This window comes from Hirundo rustica, chromosome 21 (assembly GCF_015227805.2).
Source record: "Hirundo rustica isolate bHirRus1 chromosome 21, bHirRus1.pri.v3, whole genome shotgun sequence".
Classification (NCBI taxonomy): Eukaryota; Metazoa; Chordata; class Aves; order Passeriformes; family Hirundinidae; genus Hirundo; species Hirundo rustica.
Window position 1 is genome coordinate 1,466,643 of NC_053470.1, and position 12,372 is coordinate 1,479,014.

The window sequence follows — 12,372 nt, forward strand, 5'->3', positions numbered from 1 at the left end:
TGTGCAGGAGGGCACTAGAAACGTTGAGATCGACCTGACCCAGGCACACTGGGAAAATGGGCATGTAGGGACTAAATGCACATCACCCTGCTCAAAACACTCCTCGTTGTCCTGGGTGCCCATCACTGCTCACCCCACACTGGGAGGGCTGAGGTTGGGCGGCTCCAGGAGCCCTCCTGCTCTGCTCTGTGCTCCTCCCTGCACCCCTGGGTCTCCCCACACGTCCTGGTAACTCAGGCTGACTGAGGCCATGGAAACAGGGCTGGGAGCTGAGCTGCTTCAGCTCAGCATCCAGGGCCAGGGGTCACAGCTTGAATGAAGTGACAGAGCGAGAGGAGCGCTGAGCGAATGTGAAGGGCTCCTCGGATGGCTCCGTGCGTTCCCATGAACTGCAGCCATAAGTACGGGCTGCTTGTTAAGCCCTCACGTCCCTGGTGGGGATGAGAGGTCCTGGGGGAACAACCTCCTTGCCTTGTGCTTTGCTGGTGGAGAGCCAAGCTGTAAAGTTGTTTTTGAGGGAGGAATCCTGTGGGTTTGAGTGGGAGCTGTGCCATGCCTGCATCAGGCCATGTCAATTCACTGCTGTGCTTTCCACGGCAGGAAAATCAGCTCTGTTCCAGGGCTTTGTGTGTGTTTGTGGGTGTAGGACCAGGGGCTGCCTCCTCCAAAGGCACCCAGCTCCAGTGACATCCCCACGGGCTTTGGGTGGGGGAGAGGGGACAGGCAGGAGCTGTGTGTGAGTCTGGCTGTTGGGTTTGGGACAGGCAGGAGCTGTGTGTGAGTCTGGCTGTTGGGTTTGGGACAGGCAGGAGCTGTGTGTGAGTCTGGCTGTTGGGTTTGGGACAGGCAGGAGCTGTGTGTGAGTCTGGCTGTTGGATTTGGGACAGGCAGGAGCTGTGTGTGAGTCTGGCTGTTGGATTTGGGACAGGCAGGAGCTGTGTGTGAGTCTGGCTGTTGGGTTTGGGACCGGCAGGTTTTTTTGTAGGACAGGCAGGAGCTGTGTGTGAGTCTGGCTGTTGGATTTGGGACAGGCAGGAGCTGTGTGTGAGTCTGGCTGTTGGATTTGGGACAGGCAGGAGCTGTGTGTGAGTCTGGCTGTTGGGTTTGGGACAGGCAGGAGCTGTGTGTGAGTCTGGCTGTTGGGTTTGGGACAGGCAGGAGCTGTGTGTGAGTCTGGCTGTTGGGTTTGGGACAGGCAGGAGCTGTGTGTGAGTCTGGCTGTTGGGTTTGGGGACAGGCAGGAGCTGTGTGTGAGTCTGGCTGTTGGATTTGGGACAGGCAGGAGCTGTGTGTGAGTCTGGCTGTTGGGTTTGGGACAGGCAGGAGCTGTGTGTGAGTCTGGCTGTTGTTTTTAGGACAGGCAGGAGCTGTGTGTGAGTCTGGCTGTTGGGTTTGGGACAGGCAGGAGCTGTGTGTGAGTCTGGCTGTGAATTTGGGACAGGCAGGAGCTGTGTGTGAGTCTGGCTGTTGGGTTTGGGACAGGCAGGAGCTGTGTGTGAGTCTGGCTGTTGTTTTTAGGACAGGCAGGAGCTGTGTGTGAGTCTGGGTGTTGTTTTTAGGACAGGCAGGAGCTGTGTGTGAGTCTGGCTGTTGGGTTTGGGACAGACAGGAGCTGTGTGTGAGTCTGGCTGTTGGATTTGGGACAGGCAGGAGCTGTGTGTGAGTCTGGCTGTTGGGTTTGGGACAGGCAGGAGCTGTGTGTGAGTCTGGCTGTTGTTTTTAGGACAGGCAGGAGCTGTGTGTGAGTCTGGCTGTTGGGTTTGGGACAGGCAGGAGCTGTGTGTGAGTCTGGCTGTTGGGTTTGGGACAGGCAGGAGCTGTGTGTGAGTCTGGCTGTTGGGTTTGGGACAGGCAGGAGCTGTGTGTGAGTCTGGCTGTTGGGTTTGGGACAGGCAGGAGCTGTGTGTGAGTCTGGCTGTGGATTTGGGACAGGCAGGAGCTGTGTGTGAGTCTGGCTGTTGTTTTTAGGACAGGCAGGAGCTGTGTGTGAGTCTGGCTGTTGGATTTGGGACAGGCAGGAGCTGTGTGTGAGTCTGGCTGTTGTTTTTAGGACAGGCAGGAGCTGTGTGTGAGTCTGGCTGTTGGATTTGGGACAGGCAGGAGCTGTGTGTGAGTCTGGCTGTTGTTTTTAGGACAGGCAGAGCTGTGAGAGCCCCCAGGCCATGAGGCAGGACCATTCTGAGGGCCCTGGAGGCTCTGGGCTGCTGTGTGGAATGTCCCTCCAGGCACCAGGGAGGAGCTCAGCCTCAGGGTTTATGGATTTGCCAGTCCCTCTGACCTCAAAATGCACGACCCAGGGCAGCCTTTATTGTTTCCCTGTCAATCTTCTCACAAACAGCAATGCTAAGCTCTAGTTTTCTTTTTAAAAAATTACCTTTTTTTTGGCCACAGATCTCTTGGTACACAAATGAAATGAATTTATATATGAGCATTGTGCTGCCTGTAAAGCCCTTTCAGTTTCAAATTTAGTTTTATTCCTTTTTTTAATCTCCACAGGATTTTCCCTAAATAAGCAGAACTAGGGCAGTGCTAGTGACAGATGGATAGAAAGAAGACTTGGATGCTGGAGAGACTTTACTGGGCTTGGGGATCTGAACTGGGGTGCTTTCCTCATCACCCAAAGAGTTTAATTTGCCTGCAGGTTATTAATTTTCCCCTCTAAAGCAGAGGGCATGGCAACAGAGAGCGTTCCTTGGCAACAGACTCCTTGGGTTCATTATAGCAGAGGTGGGAGGTTTGCAAATGGAAAAAGTTGAGCGATATTAGCAAATCAAATGGGCTGAGACATCAGGAGCCTTGTCAGTCAGGCGGGGGTGACAGGAGAAGGAATAGTAAACAACATGCAAACCGTCTTGAAGGAGATGTTTTGGAAGGAGGCAGATGCAGGATTTGCCTGTTTTCCTGCCTTCCCAAGGGCAAGATGGACTGGGGAGTGCTGGGAGGAAGCTCTCTGTGTCTAGCTCACTGTGGGCAGCGAGCTGAAGAGGTTACTTAATAAAAAAATGGCTTTTTACAAACAGGTTTCCAAACTCTGGTTTCCCACGAAGGCTTTCATAAAAGTTCCAGTTTGTTTTGATCTTCTCCAAAACTGAAGCTGGCATTTTTTTGGTATAATCCCAGAAAAAGCCCTTTGAGGGGAGTCTGTGGGAGCGTGGCCATGCCCAATCCATGCCCAGTCCATGCCCAATCCATGCCCAATCCATGCCCAACCCATGCCCTCCCTCCTTTCCCATGGAGCAGGCTGTGTGTGTGCCACACACCTCTGCCTGGAGCCAGATGGGGGCTGTTTGCACTGTGACTGCTAAATATAAATACTGCAATTAATTAATAATGCCCAATGCACATAATTAAATTAGAAATAACTCAAGTTTTACCAGCATACAGAGCGTGCATACAACTGATCCGGACTGGAGAAGGGGTTTTGGAGCAGAGGCAGACGGGTTTGGGGGTTTGAGCTGCCCTGTCTGTCCCTGCCAGTGGCCTGTGTCACTTTGGGAGGTGAGGGGACTCCCCTGGTTCTCAGGTGGTGATGTCTCTCCCTTGCTGTGGTAAACAGCCAGATCCCAATCACAGCCATCAGAGCGAAGCATTTCAGGCACTAGTTCCAGTCCTGTGGTTCTATGATTCTGTAATTTATGACTGAAACTGTCTTTGTGTCGGAGTTAGTTCAGGAGGACACTCGTATCTGGGCTTCTGAATATGTCATCTCCTATTAAAGAACAAACAAACTCCCTTGTAATGTACCATAAATAATAATAATACTTTGCAAGAGCCCGAAGCGCTGTGTTATTGCTGTGCTAATCAGAAAGGCACTGGGCCATTATGAGAGCATTCCATGGGGTTTGGGCTTTCTTTTCTTGCAGGAGGGGACGTGTTTCATAGCTGTGTAGCGTGGCTGATTGGTTTATAAAGCCAGGCTGCAGAATTCCTAGTAGAGGTTAGACAAATTCCCCTCCTTTCTCATTAATTAACCTGTAGGATTTGGTGCCTGTTCTTTGCAGTTCAGTAGAGACAATGACTGCAGGAACATAATTTGTGCTCTCTGGTATGGAATGAAGAACATCTGCCTTCTGCAGCAGTGAAATACCAGCGTGTGACAGGGCTCTCCAAAGGGCACTGCCAGCCTCTCCTGCCCCAGTGAGGAAATTCCAGGCTGAAATTTCCATGGGGAGGTGTTGGCTGGGGGACGTTGTGCAGTGCAGCATCGTAGCTGGGGAGGGAAGGCACTGGGTGAAAAGCAAAAGAAGGGAAATCCTCTCATGAGAACAGCAGCAGGGTGAGGAGAGAAGAATTTTGGGAAAGGTTCCCACATCCAGAGAGTGGTTTAGAGCAAAACTCTGCAGTGGGATTAAGGAAGGGAGGCCTTGAAGACCTAAAGGAGATTTCAGAGGTGATGTAAATCAACAGCAGGAAGAAAAGACAGGAGAGGCAGGTGAAATCCTGCAATGCTGCTCTCACAGGCTGCAAGAAAATGAACCTGCATGTTTGGGAGCCCAGGGCTGTGTTCTGGGTGTCTCAAACCAGGGTTCTGCTCCCAAAAGCTGCCCTGCAATAGTGTAAATAATGGTGGGAGAGCAGGACGAGTCCTGAGGATTGGATTAGAAATTGGATTGCAGTGGGAATGTTGGTTAAAGTCTCCTGTGAGTTATTTCCATGACTCCAGATGTGTTGGATGAGGCACAAGGATGGAGGTTATTTTTGCTGTTTCACTGTGATGTGATACTGAGCGTCCTTCTGCTCATACCCACTTGCTTGGCTTTGGAGTGGCTCTCCAGCTGCAGGGAATCAGGAGAAAATAAATTACACGTGGGAAAGCGGCATTAATCAGATAATTTAGGCAGTCAGCGCTACTGCAGAGGTAAACACTGCCCCTTCCTTCCCCGCCTTCACTTCTCTGCTCCCCTGGGAGGTTCTTGCCCGTTACTGGTATCACTGGCAGTCACAAGGAGACTCCAGACTGGCCTGGGCTGTCTGAGGGTGAAGCACACCAGCTGATTTTGGTTCTCGTTCTGGAGAAAGACCAAAATTTTTGGAGGCTGTGACAGGTCAAATATGACCAGACCACACCTCTGCTGAAACTGCCTGCGTATTGTGTTATTTTTGAGCAATCCACAAGTTCTTCCTGGGGATTTCCTCGAGTGATGCCCCAGACAGACCACCTGAGGAAAGCCTCCTCCCTCCCTCCCCAGTGGGACGTGCTCAGGCGGTAGAAATCCCTTTTTTTTGCAAGCTGCACCCCAGGGCAGGAGCCTGCAGTGCAAGCTGTGTGCCCAGCCAGCACACACTGGAAGCTGCCCCCGTTTCCCTGTGGGCAGTGTGGGTTTTCCTGCCAGAGCAGTGCCCGTGGCACAGTCCCACAGTGCTCTGTGACTCACAGCCAGCTCGGGGGTGTGCTTGGGGATATTCCCTGCCTGGGGTGTGCTGGGTGGGCACAGACCCCGCTGGGCTGCAGCAGCCCCTGGCACGCCTGGCACGGGAGCCAGCACGTGGTGCCCTTCCCTGGAAGATGTTTTCCTCCAGTGTGGGGAATTGAAGAATCAGAGCTTCACTGAATGTGCTGAGCTGGAAGGAGCCCACAAGGAGCATCACAGCCCAGCTCCTGGCCCTGCACAGCACCCAGGAGAAGCTCACAGGTGGCTTTTCCCTGCTCCCCCTGCTCTGGCAGGGACTCTGGGCTTGGTCCCCTGCCCGCTGGCTGCCTGCAGAGCGCTTTGCATTGACAATGAGGCAGCAGAGGTGCATTTTCTTGGCAGGGAAATGCAGCTGGGTTCTCTCTGAGGTTCCCTGTGCCAGAGAGAACCGGCTGCCCCACCGCTCTGGGCAGGATGGGATTTGTGTGCAGCCTGCTGCCCATTCAGAGTTTTGGCTGCTCTTGAGCTTTCTTGCCTTTCAGCACCTTCGCAGGGAGCAAGAATTAACCTGGCAACTCTTGGTTTGCTTCTCAAATCAGCTTAGTGTAAACAAGGCATAGGGAGTGAAGCAGTGGAATGTGAGCCTTATTGACAGGCCTGATCAACAGCCGGCAGGAGGAGAGGAACTGGGATCGCTGTGCTCGTGTGTAACAGTCCTGCACAGAAATCCTCCTCTTCCTCCTCCAGATCCACGTTCCCAATTGGAGCAGCAGGGTGGGGGGTGCCAGACAAATCCCCTCCATTTGCACTGCCAGGGTGCAACTTTGACCAAAGTGAGTGGAGTTACTGGGACGATGCAGTGCGTGGTTTGAAGCTGAACTTGTGCTTGAGAGGGTCACTGCTGTATTCTCTGTGTGTGCTGACAGCAATGCAGATCTCATTTCATATTTCCTGGTAGAAAAAAATATTTACTCTTCAGTTAGAGATAAGCTGATCATTGCTGGTTTTAGTCCAAGTTTCTGAAGCAATGTCCATTCAGGATGTCTGTCTGTCAGTCAGTTCTGCTGTCCCAGCTCTCCCAGCCCCTGCAGCTTTTGATTCAGCAGGTGAGGTTGTGCTGGCTCTGTCGGACATCCCAGACAGGTGAGGTACCTGTGAGATCTGAGTCCCAGGGCTGTCCAAAGCCGTGGCCATCACCCGCTGCAGGAGACGGGGCTCTCCCTGGAGAGGACCCTGATGGACAACACATTCCAGAATGGCTGTCAGAGGTGGGAGTTTCCAACTGGAGCCCTCCTGTGGACGTAAATAACTCACCTGGTGTTTGTGTAACTCCAAACTTAGGCAGCATTCCAAAGTTTGGACAGCTATAGGCATTTATAGCCGACTCCTTCTTTTGTCAGCCATCCCTGGGAATAATGATGGCTGTCAGTGCCTGTGCAGAAGGTGATGGAATATGGCTTGATGGAACTGGAGCAGGCTGTGTGGGGCCCCGGCAGCGCAGGGATGCTGGGCAGCATCCCTTCAGTCCTGCCTGCACTTCTGCTCTGTCCCATTTCGATAAATAAGTGAAGACACCTAAGCTCGGATCCTGCTGAGTGGGCCAGGACCAGCAGAAAGTGGCAGTCACGAGGAGAGCTGCGTGTTGTTCCCTGACTCAAAATCTCCAGCTGCAGGAAAAATGTTGACTCCTCCAGAGGCCGGGAGCGGGAGATCCAAATGCCCTTGAGGCGTGGAGAAAAAACCGAAGCAAACACAACCCTAAATCCTCTGCAGCTGTAACTGAGGAGATTGGAGCTTCTCCCCAGATTTTAGAGCGTATCCTGTGCGTGGATCCAGCGTGTCCAGTGTCCCCAGTGTCCTGCCTGTGCCCAGAGCACGCTGCCAGCCCTTCCCCACGTTGTCTCCACGATTCCTACCTGCCCTCTCCTGTCCCTAAAGCCAGCTGCGGGCTCAGCTGCCAAAGAGGGGATTTTGGGAATATCGGCGGGGCATTTTCCTGTACTCAGGGGTGTGTCAGTCCTCCGGGCTGCCCCTTCCTGTGGGCACCGAGCCCCGGGATGGCGGCAGGGGCTGCGGCAGCGGCGCCGTGAGCGGCCTTGGCCAAGCGCTGCGGGCCCTGCGTCGTGTCCCCGCCATGGGGAGAACCATGTCGACGTGCGTGTCCCAGCTGGAGCATCCGCCAGGATTCAGCCCCGTTCCCAGTTGGCTCTACACATCCCATATGCTGCCGCCGCCTCTGCTACCCAGCGCCAGACACCGCGAGCTCCTCTCCCTCGACGTGGTGGGTGGCCGGATCGATGAGCAATGCTTAAAGGAGAGTGTTTGCTTTCTGAGCTGTGCAGGACGGCTCTCGTTTCCTGGCTGTGGCCAGAAAGTGGGGAGAATCCGGGGGAGCAGGCAGGGGATGAACCCCCCGAGTGGGGAGCAGGGCGCCGGTGCTGGGGGAGGATCACGCCGGGCAGGTGCAGCGCTGGGCTGGGCTGGGAGCTTCTCTTTCAGTGGGAAGGGGACTCATCCTTCATGTGGAGAGCAGAATGAGGACCTGGTGCCCTTTGAACGTCAGCAAAATCCCCAGCCCCTTGCTGAGCGTGGAGCATGTGCTGGCTCTGCAGAGCTGGCGTCCTGCGGCGCTGGGGGCGAGGGTGACCGGCCACTGGCAGGAGGGCACGGCGTGCCCGGGGTGCCTGCGGGGACCCTCCCCAAGTTCGCATCGGTCCCCCCTCCCACCCCTCCCTTCCACTCCCCTCCCCTCTTGCAGAGTTTCAAAGCACGGCAAGGAAAAAAGAAAAAAAAAAAAAAAAAAAAAAAGAAGGACATCCCCCTCCCCTCAAATCCCTCGGTCCGTGACTGAAATAAATAAGCACAATCCCAGGTAGTGAGGAGGCTGCTAATAACGTGCTCCTGACAGGCACGGGATTGCCGGGCTGAGGGATGGCTGACTGAAAGCTCCAGGCTAGGGTGGGGGTGGGGGGCTTCTTTTTTTTTCCTGCCAGCTCTCGCCAGGCAGTAGGGATTTTTTTTTTTTTTTCCCTTCCCCTCCCTGATAATAAGGACATCATCAGAAGCAAGATGCAGTGGCTAAGGGATGGAACAGGAATGGTGAGTTCAGGTAGCTATGTCTTTCTCTTTTCCTCTTATTGCAGTACTTTGACAGGGAAATGAACCTCCGTCCTATCTCCTGACTCCTCCTTTACTCCCCGTCCTTGAAAGCATCGATCACTCTGTAGCCATTTTATAGACTCCGCATTCCCAAACTGCTGAGCAAAAGAAGGAATTAAAAGAAAGGCAGGAGGGTGGGCTTGCCTCGGGGCGTGGGAGGGGGTTCGCGGGGCGAGCCGGGGGTCCGGGGGGGGGGCAGGCAGAGGGTTTGCCCGCTTCCCCGGCGTGTGGGGCGTGCGGTGGGAGAGCGCTGGAGCAGAGGAGAGCAGAGGAGAGAGTGGAGTGCCGGCACGGGGCTGGCTGGGGCAGGCGGCACCTGTCAGATGTGCCCCTCCGCCGGATGATGAGTTGCGGTGCGGGGGGAGCCCGATGTGCCGCCGAGCCCCAGCTGCCCGCCCGCAGCCTGGCAGACCCTGCTCCGGCGTGGGGAGCTCCGGCTGAGCCCCGCCGGCTCCAGAGCGGCTCCCGCCTGGCTGAGCCGCCTCGGGGGGCTGCGTGTGCCGGGGGCAAGCGGGGAAGTTCCCCCAGCTCAGCGGGCCCCCCCCCCCCCCCCCCCCCCCCCCCCGTCTCACTGAGAAACTTCCCCGGGAAGCGATGCGGTTGTTACCGGGATCCTCCTCCTCCGCCCCAGCTCGCCCTCCTTGCCCGGCGTGCCTTTGCAGCGCATTTCCCCCGCGGGGCTGGGCCGTGCGGTGTGTTGGGGTTTGTTTGCCCTTCCCTGCCTTCTCCGTGCTGCGGGAGGCTCCCGGGTCCGGAACCGCCTGGGCTCAGGCCGAGCCGGCGTCACCCGGCTCAGCCCCCGCGTTCCGGCTCCGGGGGCACCGGCAGATGCTGCTGGCAGCGGGGGAGCCTTTGGGAGGGATCGCTGCCCGTTCTCCTGCCGCCCCGCATCCCCTCTCCGATGCCCGCACAAATGGGCTCTGCGCTCCCGAGAGGCTCCGGCGCTGCCGTGTGCGGTGTGGGCAGCAGAGCACGCGTTTGTTCAGCTCCCGGCTGAGGCTTGTCTGGCACCCAGCAGCACCTCGGGGGCTCTGCTGCCGCCTCCCACCCTGGGAGCATCCGGAGGGATGGGATTCCTTCCTCCATCCTCCTCGTCCCGCACTTTGCCCCTCTCCGCCCGTGTCTGAGCAACGCCACTCGCCGTGAGCCGCTTCCCATTGCCAGGGAGAAAAAGTGGTGCTGGGAAGCCGGGTGAGGCTCTTGCCTCCTTTTCCCTCTTCTCCCAGGTGGCTGCCGAGCCCCGGTGGGGAGGGGCTGGGGATGGTGCAGGACAAAGTGCTTTTCTAATTGACACGACACTTTCTTGACCTCTCATCTCCCCAGATTCCTTCCTTGCTGCCGGCTGTGTTATTCTGTTCTCATTAGTCTAATCTTTCTCTTTGAGAGAAATTGCAGCGGTTACTGTAGTGGTGAACAGCCTGTAATATATTTCTAGGGGAAAGTAAAACTCCATTAGTTGATTTTGAAGCAGGTTCTATCCGGGAATTTCCCAATATTGCTCTTTCTAACAAGGGAAAAAAAATGAAAGAGAGAGCTGTGGTTCCTGTATTTCATACAGCAGTTCAACAGCCTCAGCAGCATTTGGAGATACTCCACGTATCTCCAGATATCTGAAAATAAAAAAAATATTTCAAACCAGCAAAGTAAAACTGAACCAAATAAGATAAATCCAGCAGAGGTGTTTGCAGTCCCTGGTGGTGAGGAGTCTGTTTCCCTGGGGATGGGTGGCCAAGGGTTCAGGGGCTCCTGCCCTTGGAGTGCAGGGATATTGGGAGCACCCAAAGCCGAGGTGCTGCCAGCACTTGGTCCCTACAAATTCTGCTCCTTTAGCAAGACAAGATGTGTTGGTCCAGGTGTCCTGGCCAAGTGCCAGTGTGGATAGCAATATTCCCTCCAATGCAGATTTTCCTTGCTGTCCCCGCTGGTAAGTCATTTGAAATTTTACTACTTTAGATGTGGATCATTTGGTGGACTGTGCTAAACAAGGGAGTTATTCCACACCAGGAGTAGCTGCGTTTCAGCAATTCAGTGGGAATGTGATTACCTCAGTCTGCTGGCTAAAATGTGCTGTGGAACTATCAACCAGCTCTGTTTGCTCCTGAGTGAAGGTTGGCTGCCGTGCTGTGCACAGCCTCAGCCTCTCATCCACAGCATCGCCGCACACATTTCCATGGGCACTGGGTCTCTGTTACGGTTTTCCAGGTGTCTTTTTTACCCCACTATTATTTTCTGTGTGCTGCTAAAGACCAGCAATATACGTTTATTCTGGCAGCATCCCTGGACTTTGTTCTGCTGAAGCACGTTGGTCAAAACCTAGATTTTAGCCTGATTTCCCCCAAGTTCTGCACAGCACTGATTTATTCAAAATGCTGTTTTCTGTTGTTCTCAGCTTGAGTTCGAGACTCAGATCTGCTCCCTTTCAGAGTTACTCATCTTTAAGAAGCGTGTCACTAATGCTTTACAAGTGATAGTACCTTTTGTTCTCGTGGCAGGTGGCTTTTCTTTTTTTCCCAAATCAGCCCCTAAACCCAAGCTATTATTCCATAATATTAAGCTGTCGGAGTTTCTTTTTTCTCTCCTTTGCATGTGCTGCTTCCCATTTTTTAAACAATTAATCTTTTGCCAATTATGCTGGCATCCCACGGGGGTGTTTTCCATGCTTCACTGGTACCACGTTGCTAAACTCTCTAGGATCCGTTCCTAACCTAGAAAAATTCAACTAATTGTCGTTGGTAGTGATGAGAATCAATCCGCACATCTGAGCAGTGTGTGAGTGCAATGATTATTTGGTTTGGCATTCTTCAGAGGGTATTGATCCAGCATGGTAATTAGATGAGTTGGATTAAATCAGGACAAAATATAGCCTCTTCTGGAACAGTTAAGGGCAGAGTTTTTTTCCCCAAGTCTTTGACTGTATTACAAGTAACACAAGTGGGAATGTTCTCTAGTATTTCCTCACAAAGGATCTCCTTTTGGGTTTAATGTTGTGCCTGTGACAGTCCAGGTGGAGTGCAGCCATCACCTTCAATAGATACAGTCCCAGCTTTTTTCTTTTACAGCCATAAATAGTGATATTTTTATGCTGCCTGTTGTTCAAATACTTAAAATCAAGCTGCTGGTGATATTTTCCATTTCCCCGCGCAAGCAAAAAGTAAACTCTTGTAAATCAGCATGACCTAAAATATGGTGAAAATGAATTCAGTGAATTAAAGGGCCAAATGCTGCAAGTGCTGGAGATGCCCGAGTGGGGCAGGTCAGCGGCATTGTTCCTCACTGATTCTTTTCCACTTGTCAGTCTGAAAATCACAGGGTATTGGAATTACAAAGTGCTCTTCGCAGTCTGTAATCCTAAAAACCTCAATGCGAAGTCTGGAAAAGAGAAGTAGGAAAAAAGCGCTTTGGGTTTGACTTTGGTTTTTGAAAGTTTTGGATAAGCAGCTGGTGGAGAACAGCCAGGCCAGGGCGGCATGGAAAGAGGAGCTTGTGGTATCCAGGCATTAGGGAAAAATGGGACTGAAGAGGCCCAGAGCAGTGTTCCTGCAGAGATGAAAGGGAGCAGGGAGCGCTGGCTGCTGCTGGAGCAGTCCCAGGGGTGCTCCTGGGTGCTGTGGGTGTCCTGCAGGGCGTGCTGCCCGGTCCCCATCCCTGTGGCCTCAGCACGGAGGGCTTTCCCACGGCAGAGTGGGAAGTTTGGAAGTTTGTTCCTGTTCATCCGGGTCTCCTGTCACTGGAGGTTGATGCTTGGCTTGCCTGAGCTCTGCATGCACTGGAGAATTCCGTGGAGCCCTAAAGCCCAAAGTCCGTCCCATCAAATGCATTTCTTTGTGGGATTTTTCTTTCATAGTTGCTGTTGTTTTCCATT

At 53.7% G+C, this 12,372-nt stretch overlaps 1 protein-coding gene across 11 annotated transcripts in view; it reads left to right on the plus strand.

Moving 5' to 3' along the window:
* The window catches only part of ARHGEF9 (Cdc42 guanine nucleotide exchange factor 9), a 207,089-nt gene that overhangs the window by 71,849 nt on the left and 122,868 nt on the right, over positions 1-12,372 (plus strand). Inside the window, exon 1 of one of the 11 annotated variants that reach the window (XM_040084210.2) lies at positions 7,614-7,632. The exons of 8 other annotated variants lie outside the window; for them this stretch is intronic. Coding sequence is in view for 1 of the 3 variants with exons in the window: in XM_040084211.2 (XP_039940145.1) it covers positions 8,421-8,450 (30 nt within the window). In the remaining 2 variants the exon portion in view is untranslated. Of the gene's footprint in view, positions 1-7,613; positions 7,633-8,327; positions 8,461-12,372 lie in introns of those variants that run through there. 2 more of the 11 variants (XM_040084211.2, XM_040084215.2) reach the window with 2 other exon arrangements.